The 26,321-nt window shown below is 35.6% G+C and overlaps 1 protein-coding gene across 2 annotated transcripts in view; it reads right to left on the minus strand.

Moving 5' to 3' along the window:
* Positions 1-9,663: 9,663 nt before the first annotated feature.
* Positions 9,664-26,321, minus strand: part of LOC149776223 (uncharacterized) — a 42,362-nt gene continuing 25,704 nt past the window's right edge. The window contains exon 2 of one of the 2 annotated variants that reach the window (XM_089942324.1): positions 9,664-10,633. In XM_089942324.1, coding sequence (XP_089798450.1) covers positions 9,739-10,572 — 834 coding nt within the window. In that variant the 5' untranslated portion in view covers positions 10,573-10,633 and the 3' untranslated portion in view covers positions 9,664-9,738. Of the gene's footprint in view, positions 10,752-26,321 lie in introns of those variants that run through there. The other variant, XM_089942323.1, reaches the window with a different exon arrangement.

The raw sequence follows: 26,321 nt of genomic DNA on the forward strand, positions 1-26,321 counted from the left end.
CGGTCATTATTATCTATATAGCGGATTCTAAATGTGGTACTCGCAACGTTGGCAACATTGTTGCTGATACCTGTATGTTTGCGTTCTTGTGATAGCAATAATAAATATTCCTAATTGCAGAAAATTCATTATTTGATATTGTACCTTCGTTTAAACCCGCAGAAATATGGACGATATATTTATATACGCATACGTTGCCACGTACGTTATTTCTATGTGTTGATTTAATTTCTTGCCGGCACACGTAGACTTTTCGCGATGATATTGAGGATATCAGCAACACGGACAACAACACAGACACCGATTCCAACCGCGGGTGGTATCACGTGCGTCGCTAATAACGTGCCAATTAAAGTTGTTTTTTCAGCATTCAGCGAGGACACCGCGTATACAACATGCCGATGACGATGATTTGTCCGGACTATTTTTTAATTATTTTGTAAAGTGCTCGTCGATGATTTCTTCCAGCGATGCCTTCCACTCACATGCTTTATTATACCGAAGGTACTGTGTGGGATTCGTCATGGTATATTCTAAGTTACCAATTAGGTGTTTTAGAGACGAATTTCAGACATTATTAATAAGCTGTTGCGATTATTCTTCTGTCGTCTGGATCAAATATGGCTGTTTCATCGATATTTTGATTTAACACGACTGACGCGGTTCAGAAAATCTATCAGTGGAATGACGCCATAGATATATCGTAAATATCCTAAATTTAGCGGCGCTAAACACGGAGAGCCTGTACACCCCGGTCACTTCAGCGGTGTGCTTGATGGTGTTGTTTTGTTGTGACCATGTTGCTGATCTAAACGCTACCGTGTATACCGCATTGATGAATGCAGTCGTATGAAGAACACCAACGGTAATCTTTTTGGTTTTGTCGTCGCTATCATCGAGTTGTGTGAGAGTTTCAGAGAGCTTAATGTCGACGACATTTGGATTTCCTAAAGTATCATTAACGGGTCTATATAAGATTCTGCGAAATCTTTCAAGCGCCGTGAAGTGACTATTATATTCAGATCTTAATATGAAAAATCCTTCATTCATTGTTGTTAACGAAGTCCTTATCGCGTCGTTTTTGTTGTTCACGCGTTTCTTCGTTGCAGTATGATCATCTGATCCTGGTTCTCTCAAGTTAAATTATATTTCCGCTCATGCTGAGTTCACCAGTCATTGTATCGCCAGCTCTAGCAACACGTCTACTGTGATCACTGATGATAATCTTGAGTGATACGCCTGAGTCTTTGATTTTTACGTCGCCGGTAAATACCACAATGTTATTGCTGGTCGTGCCTGGGACTCACAGGATAAAATCGACCCATTTGATATTGCTCGTCTTTAGCGGCCCATGCTGATCCTTAAAAACAACAACCTCATCCGGATCAATCCCGGCCAGACACGAAAGATCACCAAGTTCATCTCGTGTTGCATATGCTGACAGATTGATGTCACCCTAGGCCTTGCCTTTAGTAGATTTTCCGTAAATATATACCATTACAAACTATTAACCTGTTTAAAACGATGCCGTTTGTTAGTATATTCGTGCACGTCGTCATTCGGCGGCACTGATGATCTTGACACGGCGTTATGTACGGCAATCACTTTTAGACTGCATATTGGTGAATCCGTTATGATCTGCGTTGATAATGTTGAATAACAACCTAATTTTAGTGCTTCGCACTCTGCTACCGATTCCGCTGCCATATTTTTAAATTCCTTATGGTGCCAGTCCGTACGAATTGAAAAAAAAAACACGCTACATGGGTCAGCCGCGTATGCATGGTCAACCGCGTATTGCAACCAAATGAGTATCAGGTTTCTAACTTCCACCGAGATTAATGATACCAGTTTTAACATGGTTTAGTTTTTCCGGTAACTGATTGTGCATGAAAATATCTCTGACGTTTTTTTGTGTTTAATCGCCGAGCGGCATCAAGTAAATCAAAATTTAACATGGGGAGTCTTAACGAAGCAACCCCGACAGTCTCAGACCTTACGTTCCTGGTAATGTTAAGCAGTGTCCCTTTCCTGAGGTCTTTAAACCTCCAGTGGCCTTTTCCAATGCCATGCCGACAGCTGTTCAAATAGCACCGAGTACAGCTGCTTTTACAACAGCTGAAGCTGCATCGGCAATCAGCACTGGTATACCCGCAAGAAGCGTAAATATTCCGCCTGTCTTTGCCGTGTCGCGGAAAGATCAAGTCGTACTGCAGATTGTTTTATTTCTTGGCTTCATTGTAGTGTTTGAGCTGACGTTCAGTTAGCAATACTTTATTTGAGCCTTGCAACGCTGCTGATTTCAGAGGTAGTTTGCCCCAGAATTCGTCTTTGATGGCGACTGAATATTTTTAATCTGACACAGTGTCAGAGTAACGTTGACGTTATGATACGACATCATAACATTTTGGATGATCTAATTACATGTTTGGAAAATACGTTCATGTTAGCAAAACATTTATATGTTTTCTACGGGCGCATCAATGACTCTAATTCGTCAGCCAATACCTTCGATTAATATTGTTTTGTCGGATAGCATAACAACGATTGCTCTGTAACCACCAGCTGACGCAGGACCAACGGTAGCTCGCACGTGTACGTTAATGACAGAATGTCTAAACAAATCCAGATGTTCCAACGAAACCAATAAATCGGATGCAACGTCGAGAATGCCGCTAAGATATCTGCAGTCCGGAGTCGACATTCTGATCACGCTCCATAAATCTCATCAGTCTATGATATGCCCGTGCTACGTTGTTTCAGACAAAAATGCAGTATTATGTTTTCAGATGGTTCTTGATGTTCATTTATCCTCAGCGAAATCATAGACACTCATAATCTATCAGACACCATTGTGCTTGCTGTCTGATCGTTATACCTGGTGTCACGCTGAAATGCCACGAGTATGCGTCATGGTGCTAAAATTCCTTGTTGTGATGCAATTTGTATCTGTGGTTATTGTCATCCACAACTGAGTTGATTTACCACCACTATCCATGAACAATAACAACCGTGCTTTTGGAGTCATCGTTGGCATCCATAACGCTTGTTTTGTTAGTGTAACTTTACTAGCACCACCCCTACCAATCCCGGTACACCAGATAGCATCGTTGTCTGTGGCCCTTCGAACCAGTGCAATCGTATTTTGCTCAGAAGATAACTTTTGTAACATGTCTACAGAATCCGAAGATATTTGACAGTGGTATCACACATGAAAATCCACCATCGGCGTTAACCTGATATGGAGGTGCTGCGCCTAAGTTGATTTCTGGATTGATGCTCTGTAGTGCCCACCCCTTGACGAGGTATCATTGCAGCTGGTCCTGGATCAACTTTGCTAGCCTGTGTTATTTGTACCATGAGATACTGCCTATCTAAAGGCTTGTCAGTAATGTCCTTTGCGAACATCATTGATAGGCCGGCTGACCGTGAATATGCATCGGAGTATCTTGCAAGACCGATAACTGTTGTATCAACATCAACGCCATCGAGGCATGCTTCGATTTCTCTACCATCAATGATAAATCTCGCACTGTTAAACAATGCCATAAAACCGTTGTTAACGAATCCAAATCGTTCATTTTCAGCGTAGGCGGTATCATCATTTTCACAAGCTTACAATGAGTTTCAGTGAATGTCTGGGAGGGAGGAAATACTTTGATGTATCTTGACTTGTAGTTCAATTCGCCCAAGCTAATTGGGTTCTCGTGCTTTATAAGAATAATATTTATAATCACGCATCGACTTATCTTTGAGTATTGGTGCATCCATGTCAAATGTGGAATCAGACACACGCTTGAACATTTGTATTATCTTCGCTGCTGTCTCAAACGATGTTCTAACACCGATCAGTATCACCGGAGACGACGGACCAGACTACTACCGGCTATTAGGTTTGCGTTATATTTTTTCCATCTCGGCTGCGTCTTGTTTTGTCAGTGACGGCCCGTCAGTTAATTCTTCCAACCGCTCATGTGCAGCTTGATTTATTATTTCACTGACTATTGCTGCAATCACTTCGGTGCTGGGAAGTTTTACCGGCTGTGATTTTCGCCATTGATCATCGATCAGCGCCAGATAAAAACTTCTGTCCCTGACTCCACCGGTAAATAAACACTGACAAATATCAGCTGCTTCAATGATGATTTCGTGGAAATTGTTGCCAGCACGTTTTCCACCAATCACAATTTCCAGTCTATCAACATCAGCGTTGATATCATTTGGATAACGTTTATCTTGAATCACCAGCGAGGTTTGTTTCTTTACGACCTCGATTGCGAATGGCAAGGTTGCTTCTTCAGGTGATTCGTCGTTTGGATCTGGTTGTTGTTCAAGAGAACGCTGCCAGGGGCACATTTAAATGCTTTTATGTTCCTGTCTCTTTTCAGATCTAGTTTGTACGCCTGATTTTCTCCTTTGTTCTCCTTTCTGTTTTTTCAATTGGACGCTCCATTTCTTCAATTTGTCGTTCTTCTTTTGTAATAAGTTCCTCTATCGTTCGTGTAAAGACTCCAAATCTTACTGTATCATCGTTAGATTTGGTCTGCTGAATATTAAAATCAACACGAAATACATCCTTAACCCTATCGGTGGCTTTTAGGATGCTAAAATGTACAGGTTTTGCATATTTTTCTGAAAGCAGCAATGTCCCCTTTAGTAAATTTATCTATTATAGTAGTTTTACCCTTTGGTGGTGGGGGTTGAACGTCGGGTGGGGGTCGAAGAAGGCCAGGAATAGCTGCAGGTTATGTCGTAAGAGTGTTTAGTGTTGCCTCAGTTGCTGAAACAATTATTTTGTTTAGTTCGAAAGTTGGTTTAAATAACTGTTATGTATCCTCTGTAAATTCCACATGAGCTTACTGACATTGTTGTAGCTGTGTTTTTTTTGTTGACAGAATCACGGACTGGAATATATTTTTTAATTGCATCTAGTCGTTGTCGAGCCAATTTAACCGCATGAGATTCCATAGCAAGCGTCACTCATAATTATTATTATTATTATTATTATTACAACAACGATGTAATTACAAATCACTAGTCGGTTGACATGAAAGAGTTGAGTATATCAGTAACGTCTATCTTTTTTGCCGCAGCGAGTTGCTGAAATTTCAATTCGACTCACAGTTTAGACTTTGCCTCAGCGACGTGCCAAGCCCTGACATGTACGCAATTTCAAGTGCGCGAATACTGATAGACGGCTTGTTTAAAAATTGTGCAGCATACTGCCCAGTAATTTTCCATGGAGGTCAGTATCGACCAGAGTGTGAGAAAATCACACAGTGTACACGTGATGGTAATGTTCCGTGAAATGTAACCAGTGCCAGTAATTTTCTGCTGAGGTCAGCATAGACCAGAGTGTGAGAAAACCACACTGTATACACGTGACAGTAATTTTCCGTGGACAGTAATTTTACATTAAGCTCAGCGTGGAATGGTAACCAGTGTTCCAACCAGACTTACATACACGCCTCGGATTGGCCCTTGAATAGTTCAATGAGCCAACATCGCTTGGATAAAATAGCATTATTTTAGCCTTGTCATGCAAAATGGGGTATTATAACACCAAAATGAGAGATAATATGATCTAAGAAGAGACTGGGACTTATTCATCGGTACTGAATCGGAAGTAATAATTGTGAACTGAGTCCTTTTAGCTGGTGCCAGTGGTGGCAGTGGATAGCTTCGTAATTCGACCCCTGTCTGATTTCTTAACTAAAGGCGTTGATGTCACTTTTTCAGATATTATTGTTTAATTACTAAAGATATGAATATATCTGTGAATTAAGTATTACGTATTTCGGGTTTGTGGTGTTCTTTAAACTAATGCGAGGAATGTACACCTTTGCAGTATGTAGATATTGAAGTGTCAGATAGGAAGAAGAGAGTACTCAGATTTCCACCTTGGTTCAAGGTTTGGGGCAATTTGCTATTATTTAATATTCTCTTTATTTTTCATTCTGGGCGGGTGGTCTTTAGAGTTCGAGCAATGACTTACGATTTGACTGACTTCTTGCTCAAACGAAGGACCCTCTTCGGTTGTAATAAATACCTTTCCGTGCCGTCTGTAGCACCATAGATCTCAGATTTATGATTACTGCTAATGATTGTGCCTGTAAAGAAATATATACCGGTCACTGGACACTTTAAAGATCTAAGGACTGAATCAAATCAGTTTCCATCATTTAAATGAACAACGTTAATTGAAGCCATTTGTGAACAGCCAGTGTAGCTCTAATCTTTCCATTTCCACTGGTCGGGTCAAGGTTTATTCGGACTGACGAATGGCCCAAACCCTGGCGTTGCTTGTCTTTTTTACATTTCTCACATGCTTGAAGTTCACAAATGGAGGCATTGTCGAGCTTACTTTTTACTTTTGTCGTTACAAATTGTCTTACGAGTTTGCCTGTTAATTCCATACCTTTCTAAAACTGTTCTCAATTTTCTTAACGTTTGATTCATTTTCATCCATCGTATTCGCTATAGATTCTAGCTGTTCCTTATAAGCTTGAAACAGGATCACATTTTCCTGACGTCACTTTGACTGTTCAAAACGTGATATTGTCTTAGTACATTCAGACAATCGTGCTTCCAAAGATTGCATCCTCTGCAAAAGTTGATGTAGGGCAACTTAATAGTTAAAAAATTCACCAACACAATTCGATCTGCAAACAGTTAACATTGCAAATAAAACTGTCGTGAGAGTGTTTAAAATACGCATTTTATGAAGTTTGAAATTAAACGGTACACTCAGTAACACTCAAATCTCTCTTACCTTATCAGTTTATTTTACAGCAACCCTAAGGCACGGCCCAAAGGTCAGACAAACTCGTGATCTTGATAAGCACCGATTATAATAAAAGTCATACAGGTCATGAATACGTTCAGTATCTACTATTTCAGGAATGAGTGTCATTTTATAATTTTATTCCACATACTTTTAAACAGTGACTATTTCCTTTAGTTGGATCCTCCAGCATCCATATACATTTGGAAGGTCATTATTTACACGTCCCGATAAATAAATACGGCAGATCTCAATGTTAAAGTACGTAGACATTTTAGGACGAGGTCAACCTAAAGGTGTGATCCAACACCAACGGGATCGAATATAGCGCGCTGTGATATTACAATAAAAGCTACGGATAGTGAACATAAAATTCGTACTATCCTATATTGTGAATGTTAAGCCTGCACTTTTTTGGCCAATTTTATTGCTGTAATATCTGTACTTCGTAATGTTACTTCAAGCACTAGCATAAAATATAGGCGGAATCACCATAATATATATCTGCAATGTAAAATCGTATTGCAGCGTTCAAGTTTTGACTTAGAGAAAAGGACAGAAGTTGAGTTATACTAATAAAAATTGTATCTTATGAAATATCGTAGAAACGTCAATCGTAACAGAAATATTGGCACAACTATTTCAACTAGCAGAAAGAAATAATCATAGAGACCGTAGTTCCGATCACTGTAAATGATGGTCACTCAATTCCGCAGAAATAGGCAACAGGATGTGGATGAGTAAACATAGTGGGAAAACGTCAATAATAGCATATTGATAACAATTTGAGAATCCAAATGATGATAAAAACCTACGAGGAGAATAGTAATAATGATAATAATGATAAGAACAATAATAACTACCGATGTGAAGTAACGTAATCATAACTTCCATCGCCGTCATATATGAAGGAACAAGGAAGAGAAAAATTGTATTGGGACAGAATTTTTTTAGCAAAGGTATTAAGATTGAAATTTTCTCTAAATTGTATTAAAGTAATTTTTCATTAAATTATATTGAAAATAATTTTCCGCTAAAATATACTGAGATTAATTTGATCTATTTCTGTAATACAACTGTGTATTATTTTAATAAAGATCGCGCTTTACGAGGATGTGCAAAACCCCATGAAATACATTTCTCTTGTATCCAGAGGTCAGCAATTTAGATTTGGTCGGAAGCTGCCAAACAAGGAAATTACTAAATCCCTAATGGATAAGTAAGATAGATGATTCATGCATTTCCCGTGGGAAAGGACGAGATTCTTGTTCTGATTCGAAATGAGCGTACACAAGTACTATGTATCAATTGAGAGCAGACTTACGCAGAATTAATTCGTTCATCGAGAGCCAGAACAGCTCTGTCTTTCCTTACAGGTAAGAATCGTCTGTGTCCGTATACGTCTTTAAAGAATAGTAAGTTTTTAATATTTGAGATTTTAACGGTAAAGTTCACATTTTTGCAACATGTTTGTGAGTTCTTTCTATTTTATATTCTAATGGAATGATTAATCCTTTCGAAGAATTTATATTCATTTGTATTTGTGGTATGTATTATTGGAAAAGACAAATTTGCTGCAAACTTCATGTTTAGATTTAATTTGGAAATAAAAGATTCTTTAAGTAAAAAAGAATAATGTTTAGTAACCTATTCCAAATTAGTATTCTATCTAAATTTAGCAAAACAAATTTCTTTAAAATGATTGTTGCATTAATCACAACTATTGAATTTTATAATCTTTGGCTATTATGAATTTAGTCTAGATTTAATTATCTGTATTATATTCGAAAGTGCAGAAATTAAACAAATGTATGAAGTTGATAAGCTCGAAAGAAAATTGTAATCTTATATGTATTTTTTTTATTTGAAATATAAAGGCTTTATATGTATATATCTAGAATGTAGTATTATATATATCAATTATTTAAATAAAATTCGTTCATCGAGAGTCAGAAGAGCTCTGTATTTCCTTACAGCTATTCCGTATCTCCGCTTGCCATATTCCCCCAAAGACGTAGCTGTATCTACGCGTTAGGAGAGCCTGAACTCTTCCTTCTCTCTCTCTCTCTCTCTCTCTCTCTCTCTCTCTCTCTCTCTTATGGGCAAATTCCTTCCCATAGCAAAAAATGAGAAGAAGGTTACGATACACAACATCTCTTTCATGACTTTTATCGTTGAACATCATGCTATCTACGCAGAAAACATGCATACGTGGCTAGCACGAATAAAACAATCAACAGATATTCGCCATGTAAAATAAAATTCGGTTAAGAACCAATGAACCTAATTCTCACAGAAGTATAATGTTTCAGACATGAACCCTATATATTATATAAACCGTACACATTTTAAATTCGTTTCTTTCCAATTTCTCTTTTTTGAGAAATTAAGTACGTAAGTAATCTCGTAACAAATACAGTCGTTAATATACAGTTTTGATCCATACATTCTTTATGACTTTACCACAATATTGAAGTGAGTAAATAATTCTTCATTAAATCTGCCTATCTAAAACAAATTCATACTGAATTAAGATGTCATCCACTTTAATTTGCTAGTATACAATTCATTATATATTATTCGTAAGTTTTCATGTCGCTCTGCTTATTTCATAAAGTAAACTTACGGTAGGCCGCTGTCTTAGAACCGATTATGACTTTCGGGAAGGGAGAAAGCGAATTAATCCACAGCAATTAGGAAATATATTCAAACTTGATTTAAGAGTGGATATTGGATATTTATATTATGGACATAGGTCTGTAAATGTGACTCAGTAACATAAAACCCAGTATCGCCAATAAATAACTACGGCGTCGCCAATGGAAAATGCCATGCAGAATTACACTCTTCGGAAGTAGGAGAAGACAGATTTGTTTTATGAGATTTTATTTTAATGTACAGACTAGAATCAATTACAACTAGCGTTGACTTTCATCTGTAATCATTTTCTGATATTAACTCGACATACTTTCCAAATCAGTTATCAAAAATCCAGAAAACACAGAGAACGTTTCGCTTATTTGGCCTACAGAAAGAATATGAGCAAACACGTACACCCTCTGTCCTTTCGTGCAATGAGTAACGACTGAACTGCTTCCTTGTTCAAAATTAGGACCCTCTCCGGTTGTAATAATGACCTTTTCAACTCCGTCTATCACAATGGAGCCTTCAAATTTATGATTACTGCTTGTGATTGTGGCTGTGAAGAAATAAATACCAGTCACGGGACAGATAAATGATTGAAGGTTTGAATCAAATCCGTTTCCATCATTTATCTGTACTTTGTTAAATGGAAGCAATTGGTGAACTGCCAGTGTACTCTCTCTCCATTCGCTCATGGTAACAGCGAAGGCCACACTAGATTTCCCAAGACCACTGGTCCGTTTCATTCTGGAACTTGTCGATATCGCAGCAGTATTCCTTCTGTTTCGAATGATTGTGTCACTGTTTGATCCTACTGACATAGAGACCAAACTGTGACTTTGTGTGTCTTGTTCACATGTCTCACAAACCTGAAGTTGGCCACTTGAGGTATTGTCGAGCTTGCTTTGTAATTTTAACATTTCAAATTCTTTCACGAGTTTGTTTGTTATTTCAAGAGCCTCTCTAAGTCTACTTTCGAATTTCTTAACTTTTGATTCATTTTCATCCATCGTGTTCGCTCTAGATTGTAACTGCTCTAACATCGAAGCTTGAATCCGGATCTCGTTTTCCTGACGCCACTGAGTCTGTTCCAAATGTGCTGTTTTCTGTGTACATTCCGACAATCGTGCTTCTAAAGATTCCATCCTCTGCAAAACGTGATGTAGGGCAACTTCATAGTTGTTAATTTCACCAATAGGATTCGATCTGCAAACAGGTAACATTGCTAATAAAATTGGCGTGATTGTGAGTAAAACACCCATTTTATAAAGTGTTTAGATTCAACGGTACAACCAGCAACGATCAAATCTCTCTTACCTTATCAGTTTATATTACAGCAACCCTAAGGCACGACTCAAAGGTCAGACACATTTGTGATCTTGATAAGCACCGTTTATAATAAAAGTCATACAGGTCATGTATGCGTTCAGAACCTGTTTCAGTAACGGGTGTCGTTTTATAAAATGTTATTACACAGATCTTTACATGGCGACTATTCACAATAGTTGCAGCCTCCTACACCCATATTCGTTTGTAAGGTCTTTATGTACATGTCCCGATAAATACATACGGAAAAAAGTCAGTGCTAAATTACGTAGACATTTTAGGACGAGGTCAACCCTAACGTGTGATACAGAACAAACTGGATCTAATGTCGCGCTGTTATATTTCATAGGTGGAATCACCATAATATATATCTGCAATGTAAAATGTATTGAAGCGTTCAAGTACAACACGTACTGATTCATACAAAATGATACAAATTTAATTATAACAATAAAAACTGAATTTTATGAAATGAATAATGTGGATCGTAACACAAGTACGGACATTAGATTAACTTACAGAAAGAAGTCACAATGACATTTGGTAAAATTTTATGTTTTTGTTTGTTGTTGGCGGAAGTTCTTAATCTTTATCTCTTTTATCAACTTTAAATTAATATTTAACATAGACTTATCTGACACAATGCTTCCAGTTTATAAATAAATCAAGGAGGCACTCGATTGCGCTGTACACGAAAAATATACCGGCTGAATGTTTCAAAAAATGATTTTCATACATAGAATGCCCTCCGAGAATATCATCAGGGTGAACCTCGTGTTCAGGTTAGCTCGTTTGGGACATTAATCGAAACCGACCTCTCAAAATCAAAAAGGAAAGAATATATTTGTCTTTTTCGTTGCTGCATTGGCCTGTCATAGTGGATCGTTTTACGTTTTACTTTGACAACCAAATCATATATCGTTTTCAGTGCATGTAGTTTAGTTCGACATTTTCCTAGACGACCAAATCATATGTTTTCAGTACATGACATGTAGTTTAGTTCGACGTTTCGATCGTTTTATGTTTTCCTAGACAAGCAAATCATATATCGTTTTCAGTACATTTAGTTTAAATCGACGTTTTCCTAGACGATCAAATCATATATCGCTTTCATTACATGACATGTAGCTTAGTTCGTCGTTTCGATCGTTTTATGTTTTCCTAGACAACCAAATTATATATCGTTTTCAGTATATGTAGTTTAGTTCAACGTTTTACTAGACAACCAACTCATATATTGTTTTCAGTACATGTAGTTTAGTTCGACGTTTTACCAGACAACCAAATCATATATCGTTTTCAGTACATGTAGTTTAGTTCGACGTTACGAAGAATAAGCAGAGCTTATGTAGTGAGATTTCCACCTTAGCTAAAAGTTTGGAACAAGTTGTTACTTATGTTTATATTCTCTTGATGCATCATTCTGAATGTGTGATCTTTAGTCGAATATTGTTCATTGTGGGCATATGAACGTTTAGTCGAGGAATATATCTATTATTTAGTATTAGAGTCTTAATATGTGTACATTAGGACTTTAGGTTCAAGTTGCAGAGCAAGTTCCTTTTGATACCTACATCATATTTACTTGCATCGTATCGTCATAAGTTATGGTGTTTATTTTTTTCAGACCTATTACCTATTAATATTGATTATATGGAATACATTAAAACATGGCTGAGGGAGATAGGGATTAAGTGTATAAAAAGATACCTAGAGCTTTAGTAGTGTTTCTTTTTTTGTTAGCTCTGTGCTTACTTAATTTCGTCTTAGCTAGATGTCTTCAAGACTTTTAATCCATGGTCATGTAACTTTATACATTTACATATTTTGAAACGTATTACGCTTCCATATAAATGTTGGACACACTATCCATGTATGAAAGATCCTTTGACAAAATTGTAAGAATCTTTGGACCTGATGTTAAACGTTTGTTGTTTATTCTTTGAAGGTGTGTTTCTTATCAACTAAAGTATTGTTTGTACGGAATCGTGATATACTTGACGGAGGGAGTAGTACCTGGGTCACTGTCAGAAAATCATGCATTATTAAATGATTGTGCCAAGCTTCTGCTTAACAATATACTAACGTGATTATTACATGGTCATTAAATATTATACGTGGGAGTACCTGAAGTCATTATAGGCTATTATACCATGACAACCATGATATAACTGTGTCACCATGTCCACCGTTTTATTCTGAATAATACTGGCCCTCGTTTATTTTTATTATTCATCTTATCTTGGCACGTGGTAGCCCGAGAATTCATATGGTATACTATATGTACAGCATGGTCACTTAAATCTCTGTATAGAATGGTCGGCAGAAATTGATAAAAAAGAGGGGCGAGGGTAAAACGAAAACGAAAAAAGTCAGTAATAGCTGATTGGTAACAAGTTGATAATCCAAATGACGATGACAAAACAAGGAGAAGGAGGAAGATAATCATACAAGTAACTAAGAAAATAGAGAAAAAAAATTATATTGAACGTCATGCTATCTACTCAGAAAACGTTTATTCGTGGCTCGCACGAATAAAATAATCAACAGATCTTTTGTTTATGTTTTCGCCATGTAGAAATAAAATTCGATTAACAACCAATAAACCTAATGTTCACAGAAGTATAAAGTTTCAGACGTAAACCTTGTATAATAGATAAACCGTGCAAATTTTTTAAATCGTCTCTTTCCAGTTTCTCATTTTTGAGATGATTGAACATCGTTAATCTCGTTACAAGTGCAATCTTTTAATACACAATTTCGATCCATATATTATCTATCAATTTACCCCAATAATGGAGTGAGTAAATAATTCAATTTAAATCTGTCCATATAAAACAACTTTATACTGAATTAAGATGTCATCCACTTCAATTTACTTGCATCGAATCCATTAAATCCTACTCGCATAACTGTAAGTCTTTCATATCTCTATGTTTATTTCATAAAGTAAAGTTACGGTAGGCCGTTATAACTGTAAGTCTTTCATGTCGCTATGTTTATTTCATAAAGTAAAGTTACGGTAGGCCGTTATAACTGTAAGTCTTTCATGTCGCTATGTTTATTTCATAAAGTAAAGTTACGGTAGGCCGTTATAACTGTAAGTCTTTCATGTCACTATGTTTATTTCATAAAGTAAAGTTACGGTAGGCCGTTATAACTGTAGTCTTTCATGTCACTATATTTATTTCATAAAGTAAAGTTACGGTAGGCCGTTATAACTGTAAGTCTTTCATGTCGCTATGTTTATTCCATAAAGTAAAGTTACGGTAGGCCGTTATAACTTAAGTCTTTCATGTCGCTATGTTTATTTCATAAGGTAAAGTTACGGTAGGCCGTTATAACTGTAAGTCTTTCATGTCACTATGTTTATTTCATAAAGTAAAGTTACGGTAGGCCGTTATAACTGTAAGTCTTTCATGTCGCTATGTTTATTCCATAAAGTAAAGTTACGGTAGGACGTTATAACTGTAAGTCTTTCATGTCGCTATGTTTATTCCATAAAGTAAAGTTACGGTAGGCCGTTATAACTGTAAGTCTTTCATGTCACTGTTTATTCCATAAAGTAAAGTTACGGTAGGCCGCTATAACTTAAGTCTTTCATGTCGCTATGTTTATTCCATAAAGTAAAGTTACGGTAGGCCGTTATAACTGTAAGTCTTTCATGTCACTATGTTTATTTCATAAAGTAAAGTTACGGTAGGCCGTTATAACTGTAAGTCTTTCATGTCACTATGTTTATTTCATAAAGTAAAGTTACGGTAGGCCGTTATAACTGTAAGTCTTTCATGTCGCTATGTTTATTTCATAAAGTAAAGTTACGGTAGGCCGTTATAACTTAAGTCTTTCATGTCACTATGTTTATTTCATAAAGTAAAGTTACGGTAGGCCGTTATAACTGTAAGTCTTTCATGTCACTGTTTATTCCATAAAGTAAAGTTATGGTAGGCCGTTATAACTGTAAGTCTTTCATGTCACTGTTTATTTCATAAAGTAAAGTTACGGTAGGCCGTTATAACTTAAGTCTTTCATGTCTCTATGTTTATTTCATAAAGTAAAGTTACGGTAGGCCGTTATAACTGTAAGTCTTTCATGTCGCTACGTTTATTTCATAAGGAAAAGTTACGGTAGGCCGTTATAACTGTAAGTCTTTCATGTCGCTATGTTTATTTCATAAAGTAAAGTTACGGTACGCCATTATAACTGTAAGTCTTTCATGTCTCTGTGTGTATTTCATAAAGTAAAGTTACGGTACGCCGTTATAACTGTAAGTCTTTCATGTCGCTATGTTTATTTCATAAAGTAAAGTTACGGTACGCCATTATAACTGTAAGTCTTTCATGTCTCTATGTGTATTTCATAAAGTAAAGTTACGGTAGGCCGTTATAACTGTAAGTCTTTCATGTCGCTATGTTTATTTCATAAAGTAAAGTTACGGTAGGCCGTTATAACTTAAGTCTTTCATGTCTCTATGTTTATTCCATAAAGTAAAGTTACGGTAGGCCGTTATAACTGTAAGTCTTTCATGTCACTATGTTTATTTCATAAAGTAAAGTTACGGTAGGCCGTTATAACTGTAAGTCTTTCATGTCGCTATGTTTATTTCATAAAGTAAAGTTACGGTAGGCCGCTATAACTTAAGTCTTTCATGTCGCTATGTTTATTCCATAAAGTAAAGTTACGGTAGGCCGTTATAACTGTAAGTCTTTCATGTCGCTATGTTTATTTCACAAAGTAAAGTTACGGTAGGCCGTTATAACTGTAAGTCTTTCATGTCACTATGTTTATTTCATAAGGAAAAGTTACGGTAGGCCGTTATAACTGTAAGTCTTTCATGTCGCTATGTTTATTTCATAAAGTAAAGTTACGGTAGGCCGTTATAACTGTAAGTCTTTCATGTCGCTATGTTTATTCCATAAAGTAAAGTTACGGTAGGCCGTTATAACTGTAAGTCTTTCATGTCGCTATGTTTATTTCATAAAGTAAAGTTACGGTACGCCGTTGTCTTAGGCCTGATGATGACTTTCGAGAAGAGAAAAAGCGAATTAATCAATCGCAATAGGGAAAGATACTCAGACTCGACTTAAGACTGGACAATGGATATTTACATTATGAACATAGTTCTGTAAAATCTGACTGAGTACAATATATCCAGTGTCGCCATTAAGTAACTCAGGTGTCGCCAATGGAGGATGTCATGCAGAATTACACACTTCGAAAGAAGGAAAAGAAAAATCGGTTTTCTGAGATTTCATTTTAATGTAAGACTAGAATCAGTTACAACTAGGCTTGACTTTCACATATAATAATTTTCTGATATTAACTTGATATACTTTCCAAATCAGTTTCAAGGCAAGGAAATCCCAGTAGCGGGATTATATTTGCCTCCCCACTCGGCTTAACTTTGTGCAAGAAAACTGGATACCTTAATGAAAAAGGCTGTAAAAACAAACTTGCATCAGCCGACGTCTAAACATATTCCATAAACTCAAGCGTGAGAAAATATTTATGTCAGAAATCAACAGAAAACACCTGTTCCAGACATATGGGTTATACATATTACTGCCAACAAAATTCAAACGTTGAAAGCAGTACATAGTCTGGTACGATTCAGTCATCGTGCTTGTATGTTAATGTGCAAAGATGATTTATTTAGTATAGATGACACTGGCTTATCCAAACAGCCTTCTGGATGGGTTGTGTTCTGAAAGTGTACGAGATGTGATGAGCGTGGGCAATTCGTGCAGCCAAGGTCATAACGTCTGAGATGTGTGATAACGTAACATTCAACATAGTTTCACGTCACGGTGGGACTTGTTAAAAGGTTAAATGTCCACAGTATCAATAATCAATTAATGTTATCTCTTGTCTTGATAACAAAGTTAATAACTCGGCATATATATATATATATATATATATATATATATATATATATATATATATATATATATATATATGCTAAAAACTACATTATTTCTGTAAGTTTATTTTATTATCCATTATATATTTTGTCAACATCATAAGGGAAGGCATATCAAATGAGTCTTAATATTCACTTTTATGGCTCATAGGGTTATTATAAACAGGTACAGAGTGGGTACCCCCGCCATATAAAAAGTCTTAAAGAATAATTATAAAGGTTACATTAGCATTTATTTTACTACTTTTCTTCATAATCTTAATCTTGAATATCACAAACGTGTGTGTCCTGATAAACACAAAGACCACCGCCTTTTGTTCCAAAAAAAAAAAACCTCAACCGAACTGTATTCATAATAAATAATAACCTCTACAGTTATTACTCCTCCCACAAAGCATTGTTTCCACAATAATTTAGCTAAAATACTACATCACCAGCAACTCCAGCAGGCAAAGAGATTAATGCGATGATTCAAATTTGTTTCCTCAGTTGTAATTTAGAACATTTAATATCCATTGTGTAAATCTGGTTTCATATGGTTTAAAATTATTTTGATTTGTTTTGCTTACCATTAGCTTGTCTGGGCATTGCAGTTGGTTACTAACAAGTCGTCTCAAGGCAACTGGTTTTTTATCTGTGCGTATCATCCAAACGCTATCTATGACAACGCTTTTTCACTCTCTCTCTCTCTCTCTCTCTCTCTCTCTCTCTCTCTCTCTCTCTCATGTTCAAGTAATAAAAGCATTTGGATTTGCTATGAGTACTGAAAATACTAGACATTCCAGTGGTAATGCCTACAAAAAATATATTTTGTTCCTTCTAAAATACATTTTATTATTTTTGGAAATAACAAAACCAGTTAATGTTTCCCTTTTGCTTTGCACTGGGTTTTGATGATATTCTTAATGATAGTAAGTAAGAATGTATAGCCATTTTCAATAATGGTTTAATATCCCCGATGAAGCCTCCATCTTTAGCAATTCATGCACCCCCACCCCCACCCCCGTTTTCGATTTTGTTTTCTTTTTCTCATATATAATATGTTTATGCAATAATTTGTATTTTACCATTTGTTGGATTTGTTGATAGGCAACAATCACTTAATATAGCAGCACAACAATGATGTTCACCTACAATATGAAAATTACACCTAGTTCCCACGTAACGTCAGTATCTGACGTAGATATTATGATCTTTTCATCCGTTTTATTAAGGTCAAAATGTAATACGGGGTACGATGCCGCATAGTCTGTAATGTTGTTTTCAATACACTTTTATTATTTCAAAATAATTTTTGTAAAACATACCCCATGATTAATTTTGAGTCAAATATCACTTGTCACTTGCATTAGTAATTCACATTTTAGCATCCATAAAGAAATATGAGAAATTGAAGATATTTATGAAAGCAAACCTATATAACTTAACACTAAACGGTATTTATTTTTTTTCTGTTCTTTCTTTACATTTACATAAGTCATTTTTTTGTATATTACGTTGTAGAGGATGTGCCAGAGATGATATCCGATAATACAAATAAACAACAACCACAGCAACTACAAATTTGTTAAGTAATTCAGGACAAAAGCACATACATTTAAACCGCTAAAAATACATTTTGAACAAAGCGAACACAAACGACATGTAATGTAAACTGCATATTTATATTTGACAATATGTATGCCTTACATTGTTGCTAGAACATTGAAATCAGAACTGCATTTCTAAAATGTAATGAATCTTTTATATATATATATATATATATATATATATATATATATATATATATATATATAATATTTGTAATTTCATCACGTAGAAGTAATAATATTATTATGTCAATTTTGCATCATACAATCTGAAACTCTTAGTCGAAATATCTGAATGAATAAATGTATCCATACTAAATCAGACCAATCTTAATGAACAAAGGTATCACTCCTACATTTTGATCCATCCATACTAAATCAGACCAATCTTAATGAATAAAGGTATATCTCCAACATTTTGATCCATCCATACTAAATCAAACCAATCTTAATGAATAAAGGTATATCTCCAACATTTTGATCCATCCATACTAAATCAAACCAATCTTAATGAATAAAGGTATAACTCCTACATTTTGATCCATCCATACTAAATCAAACCACTCTTAATGAATAAAGGTATCACTCCTACATTTTGATCCATCCATACTAAATCAAACCAATCTTATTGTATTGAATGAAGGTATAACTCCTACATTTTGATCCATCCATACTAAACCAAACAATCTTAATGAATGAAGGTATATATCCAACATTTTGATCCATCCATACTAAATCAAACAATCTTAATGAATGAAGGAATAACTCCTACATTTTGATCCATCCATACTAAATCAAACCAATCTTAATGAATAAAGGTATCTCTCCAACATTTTGATCCATCCATACTAAACCAAACCAATAAAATATCATAATTGTTTCACGTGTGTTGCCTGTGTGGTAAGATAACAATAAGAAGAATACCAAGATGAACGGTGTGCTACTAACATTATAATCGTATTTAAAATATGTAATACATATTGTATTGTACAATATCTTGCAACTGCATAATAGTATGCATTATTCGAACAAGGTGAGATACTATGATAGAGTTAACAAATCGTATGTTTTAGTTCTATTACTTCTAGATATTTGAATCTGCAAACCTTTTGAAAAATGAAACAAAATAGTTTTACTATGCTATCAAAAAGTTAAAAATACTAAAGCTACAGAAAAAACCAAACATTATATAAAACTTATTGCTTTTCGCTCTTGTTACTTATTTTAAGATAATAAAGTCGCAGAAAAGGAATTGGGTGGCTCGTTCGAAATTTGAACATTTCAGAGACTTTAATTTATTGGAATATTTCAGAGATTCAATATTTCAGAACGATAACAATTGATTTTGGAATTCAAATTCCATCTTTAGTTGAAATTATTTTAGTCCCTGGTATTTTAATTTCAAATATTTGGGAACGTTAGAATGTGACCAACAAGCGTTTTCCATGAGATCTGAAGTAGACAAATTTCTTGCAGATCTTACCCAGGAAGTCCCTGAAAGAAGACGAGTTGCTGGAGCCTGCCAAACATTATAATCTTCTTTGGCGAATTTTTCTGAAGCGAATGATTTTTTAACGAAACCACATATAACAAATATTTTGATTCATTATTAGGTGAAAATGGATATTCTTGTTAGAAGTGCGTTGGGTATGATTAGGAAGTCTCCATCTTGTTCGGACAAGAAAATAATGGAATTGCAGTACAAAAAACAGATGGAAGTCCAGTTATGAAAGCTTCAGCGTCAGCACGATGCAATGCAAATGCAGACAGAGAAGGAAGCAAGAGTAATACAGATGCAGATGCGGATGCAAAAAGAAAACCATTAAAGATAAATGCAGAAAGAAAAGAAAAGGATGAAAAATAAATGCAAATGCAAAAGACAAAAAAGAGAGAAGAAAAATTCAAATGAAACCGAGAGATAGAAAGGGGGAGGGAGAGAAATTCAATCTAAATTAAAGGAATTAGAACTACAACGCAGAGTACACTCATTCCCTGTATACATAACAAAGGCTTTTGATGCTACCAAAAATATTTGGCTGATATTTTAAGAAATATGTATATTTTCCTGATTTTGAGAAAATTGCTAAACATTTGAAACGACCAGGGAGCATTGGACTTTGTTCATATAAAGTGCAATGTACTCTCATAGAACAAAGTGATAATTATGATGTGGTCAAGGAATGTATCTTCATTGGATATATGTTGGTAACTGAGGCAAAATCATCAAAGCTTTAGAAATCGTAGAAAGGAACTACTAAGACTGCTGTTGCGTTTGCATGGGAATAAGAACAAATGTTTAATAGACGGTGTATTACCAAGAAGGTTGACAAAGATTACAATAACCGCAGTCAAATCAAAATGATCGAAGAGTTCAAGAATTGCGTCAATAGTGATGTTAGGAAAAACCTTGATGAGAAAAAAGTTTGAAACTTTAGAAAATGCAGCTAGCATAGCTGATGACTGTTCCTTGACTCACAAAGTTTCATTTGTCAATACCTCTTTCTCTCGGCAGGTATTTGCTAAACAAAATCATTTTAGTCTCAAACCAGTACTTACCAAATATAAAACTTAAACAACTACCAGGAATCAAATTTCTGATAAATCTGATCAGAAACCCTTATTTCTTTCTACCTGCACTTCTTGTAAGAAGAAAGGGCGCGTTCTATCTGATTGCTACATATTGACATTTAGGCAAGAGAATAAAGACAGAGCTGTTGCAAACGTTCTTGTTACTAAGATGTCAAGGTCACGGCCACGTATGGAAAGAAAACTATTATTGGGTATAGAAAATCCCAGTCTGGTTTTATCATGGAGAATTTTGAACCTTTCATGTCGGAAGGTTCTGTATCACTTGTTGGTGTTATATCCATCTTATTCCTATTAAGATATTCAGAGACACGGGAGCTTCTAAGTCTTTTATTGTCCAGTACCCTGCTTTTTGTCTATGAACAGGGGAGTATTAACCATTAAGCAGACTAAGCACGTGCTTAGGGCACCAGGGCCAAAGGGGGCACCACAAAGTTGAGAAAAGGGTGAAAAGAAAAAAGACGAATGAAGATTTGTAATTTTTTTTTTTATAAAACTAGTGCAGATTGATCATAATGTTCTGTTTCTTGATCATGGTGCACCCTAATTTGTCATCAGACTTAGTCTCCGAACTTGTGATCAAGGAGCGGTAAGTTCTTTCCTCCTTGAGAGTGTTCATTTGTTACACGATAAATATCTAACTGGAGATAAGGTTGTGGCTAATCTCCTTTTAACTGACAAGCCTTGTTTAGATCACAGAGTTGATCCTATTGAAATTAAAATTTTGCCCAGCCAGCTTGTTTTAACTGCAAGAAACTTGTCTCTTGACAAAGTATTTCGCTGCTATTTCCTGAAAACAAAACTAATTAGACTTTTTTGATCTGATGTGACATAAAACACTATCCTGTCAGTTGATTAGAATGCATGAGGCCTGATGACGGAATACAGAATTCTTGTCTTCTTAAATATCTACACGATTCGACTTAGGGTGAGAGTGTGCTGGTATTATTCAAAATGGAAAAGGCTGGATTTAAGCTGGGATAATACTTTTATCTCATTCATTTGCCTGATGATTTCTGATTTACTGTACAATATATATTTTAATTCTTTCACTTTATATTTTAGGGAGATAAATTAATATGTTCAATCATATTGAATTTGGTGGTTTTCGCTCTTTCTTGTTACTTATTTTAAAACCAAAGAGTCGTAATACCATAAACGTTTCCTATCTGTGTGTGTGTCATAGCGCTCTTATATTTTGGTGTGAAAGTGGATGTACAACTTCCTACTCTATTCGTTGGATCGGGGTGGTGGTGGTGGTGGGGGTGAAGTTTAAGGGTATGTGTTTGGATGGCACTAAAAAGTGGGTGCTGGATTTTCCAAGGGGTGGGTGGATGTTTGGATAGTAATAAAAAGTGGGTTCTGGATTGTAGAGGTGTGATTTTGGATAGCAATCGAAAACGGTGTACTTTACTGTAGGGGCGTATTTGAATTGTAGGAGTGTTTGGATAGTAATTAAACAACGAATGCTAGATTTTTGGATAGTATATGTAATGCATTGGATTATATAAGTTTATATAATGTTGTTAATAAACATTAACTTTACATTTTCTCTTGTCTCTGTTAACTTTCGAGACGTTTTCCATTCACATTAACATTGCTGTTTTTTGTTTTTTTTCCCTATCGGGTTTTGATCCTTTCCCTTTCACTTTAACATTACGTTTTCTCTTGTGCCTGTACACACTGTTGTCCTCACAATGCATTTCCTGTGTTACGCCTATGGACCAATTTAACATAGGATTTCCCATGTCCGACAAATGATACCTCCATGCATCCTACAGGCAGATGTTAATCGTCCATTGTCCCCCAATAAACACATACAACTACTATAATGAAAAATTCCTCAAATGTTGAATCGCTATGAATAAGCTATTTTTCATCTACAATTTGCTCCAATTTTTTTATCCTCGAGATCAACGGTTTGTTATGCATAATGTTTACGTAATACGTCTCTCTCTCTCTCTCTCTCTCTCTCTCTCACACACACACACGCGTGCACACACACACATTGGTTTGCGATTCCCTTAATGTCACCATAACATTTTACACAAGAGAGTATCATTGCTTATCAGCGAAGAACCGACGTTAAGGGAACAGTATTTCCATATACCATATTGCCGAAATGTTTGGCAGAGTGACAAATTCATATCGAGCAAAGAAAAGAAGTGGCAAGTATGACGCATGGCACCTTTGTAGGCAACGATGTTTTAAATATCAAAGAATGTTATTGTCAATCAGAAAAAATCCGTAACATCCATAGATTTGATATGACTGAAAAATTACATATTTCGGGGTATTATGCTACATAATAGTCATGGATAGAAGAGAGCGATCAAGTTAATAAAAACAACTACATGCTGCTACCCTGATACTATTTGTGCTCAACAATTATATACTGAACAAAGCATATCAGATATTCTGTTTGATACCATCATGGCATGGAACACTCAAGCCTGACAATGTTGTCGTTGGTATTAGTGACATGGAGAGCACAAGCCTGACAATGTTATCTTTGGCATTAGTGACAAGGTGCACTCAAGCCGGACAATGTTATCTTTGGCATTAGTGACATAGAGCGAACAAGCCTTTGCGATGTTATTTTTGGTATTAGTGACATGGAGCGCACAAGCCTGGTAATGTTATCTTTGGCATTAGTGACATGGAGCACACAAGCCTAACAATGTTATCTTTGGTATTAGTGACATGGAGCACACAAGCCTGACAATGTTATCTTTGGTATTAGTGACATGGAGCACACAAACATGACAATGTTATTTTTGGCATTAGTGTCATGGAGCACACAAGCCTAACAATGTTATCTTTGGTATTAGTGACATGGAGCACACAAGCCTAACAATGTTATCTTTGGCATTAGTGACATGGAGCACACAAACCTGACAATGTTATTTTTGGTATTAGTGACATGGAGCACACAAGCCTGACAATGTTGTCTTTGGTATTAGTGACATGGAGCACACAAGCCTAACAATGTTACCTTTGGTATTAGTAACATGGAGCACACAAGCCAGGCAATGTTATGATTGGCATTAGTGACACGGAACACACAAGCCTGACAATGTTATCTTTGGTATTAGTGACATGGAGCACACAAGCCTAACAATGTTATCTTTGGTATTAGTGACACGGAGCACACAATCCTGACAATGTTATCTTTGTATTAGTGACATGGAGCACACAAGCCTAACAATGTTATCTTTGGCATTAGTGACATGGAGCACACAAACCTGACAATGTTATCTTTGGTATTAGTGACATGGAGCACACAAACATGACAATGTTATCTTTGGTATTAGTGACAAGGAACACTCAAGCCTGACAATGTTATCTTTGATATTAGTGATATGAAGCACACAAGCCTAACAATGTTATCTTTGGTATTAGTGACATGGAGCACACAAGCCTAACAATGTTATCTTTGGTATTAGTGACATGGAGCACACAAGCCTGGCAATGGTATGATTGGCATTAGTGACACGGAGCACACAAGCCTGACAATGTTATCTTTGGTATTAGTGACATGGAGTGCACAAGCCTGACAATGTTATCTTTGGTATTAGTGACATGGAGCACACAAACCTGATAGTGTTATCTTTGGTATTAGTGACGTGCAGCACACAAGCCTGACAATGTTATCGTTGGTATTAGTGACAAGGAGCACTCAAGCCGGACAATGTTATCTTTGGCATTAGTGACATAGAGCGAACAAGCCTGGCGATGTTATTTTTGGTATTAGTGACATGGAGCGCACAAGCCTGGTAATGTTATCTTTGGTATTAATGCCATGGAACACTCAAGCCTGGCAATAGTATTTATGACATTCATGACATGGAAGAATCAAGCCTGGCAGTGTTATCTATGTCATTATTTAACATGTATTATGACTCTACGGCCTTAAAGCAAGTAATAGAAAAGAGTGAGAGGCTATAAGCTTTGTACAATTCAGCAAAAAATATATTTCACTAGAAAACAAAGTGAACATGTAATAACAAAATACTTACGGCATTGCGAATTAAATCCCAGATAATCTTAGAATTACAAAACAAATCCTAATGATTATAGTTCTGAATAAACTTTAGTGGAAATCTAAATTAAATCCAACGCTGAAATGGTTGGTGTGTCTTTGGTGGCTCGTGTAGTGGTGATGTGCCAATAGTCTTTTGTTGGATAACAATAATACAATCCAAGAATAAATCCTTACATGCAGTTTCATTATAAATTGAAGTCTCTAATTCCAAGATTGTTAATTTTGATAAGCAATTTGCATTTCCAGTGAACAAATAATTTTAATAAATAATTTCCAACCCAAAATGAATTGAAGAACACAACAATAAATACAACTTATTCTGCTAACATCTAACAGCACGAATGACTAAACTTTCAAATAAAGTTGACCATGTGGTTAGACTAGAAGCAGTCATCAGAGAAGTTTGATAAAGAGAAAACATATTGTTGCCATAAGGAACTCATATTTTTACTTATAATTTACTTTCAAATCATACATATACTATATAATCCTATAGGATTATACAGTACATGTGTGAATGGAAAGTCACTTCTAAGCAAGGATAGTCGCCCCTACTCAAACCAGCTCTTCATTCAATAGCCTCTAAACATCATTTTGGATTCGTTACACATTTGATTGTATTTGCTATATACTTTGACTTTATATATATATATATATATATATATATATATATATATATATATATATATATATATATATATATATATATATATATATATATATATATATATATATATTATACTAGGACGTACTATTACAGCATCTGCCTGTTACCGCGACAGTTGAGTATTTTTGACAATCGCAACATCCTCAGCTATTCTGTGAAAAAAAATATGCCCAAAGAGACATCGCAATCTGTTAGGAAAAATGAGCGACAATTTAATTAAAGTTAGATCTCCACGGTACTACGTGTAGATCTGACAGACACCGATGAAAGGTCATATTTTCGTGACCTTTGGAATTTCCGATCAACTTATTCTTAGTATCCTATCAGATAAAGTTATGAGAATTCGTGTTTAGAGTAGCATCATTAGTAATTATACGTTCTAAATGTCGTGCGTCACTTTCAGAAATTAGAAAATTATGATTTGATTGGTGAACCACAACGTCAACAGAACATGACCTCTTATTGTGTCCAACAGATCTCCACATAGAACTGTGAAGATCTGGTTTTAATTATGAGCCATTTCTTCTATTGGATTGACCGTAGGATTGACGAGATATTTACTCTAAGCATATTCGTCTTTTTTCCCCAGAAAAATACCTCAGAGGTTAAGAAGAGCTATTTGAACTGCCCTCGAGCCAGTGCTTGTTATTATGTCATAACAACTTTACACTCTCACACTGAATAGATGACGTGTAATCACTTACTGCAAGGTAATACATAGTTGTAGGCGATTGAAAACCAATGCTTTCGTCATCTTCTTT

Source organism: Sinohyriopsis cumingii, chromosome 18 (genome assembly GCF_028554795.1).
Source record: "Sinohyriopsis cumingii isolate HCF-2022 chromosome 18, ASM2855479v2, whole genome shotgun sequence".
Taxonomy (NCBI): domain Eukaryota; kingdom Metazoa; phylum Mollusca; class Bivalvia; order Unionida; family Unionidae; genus Sinohyriopsis; species Sinohyriopsis cumingii.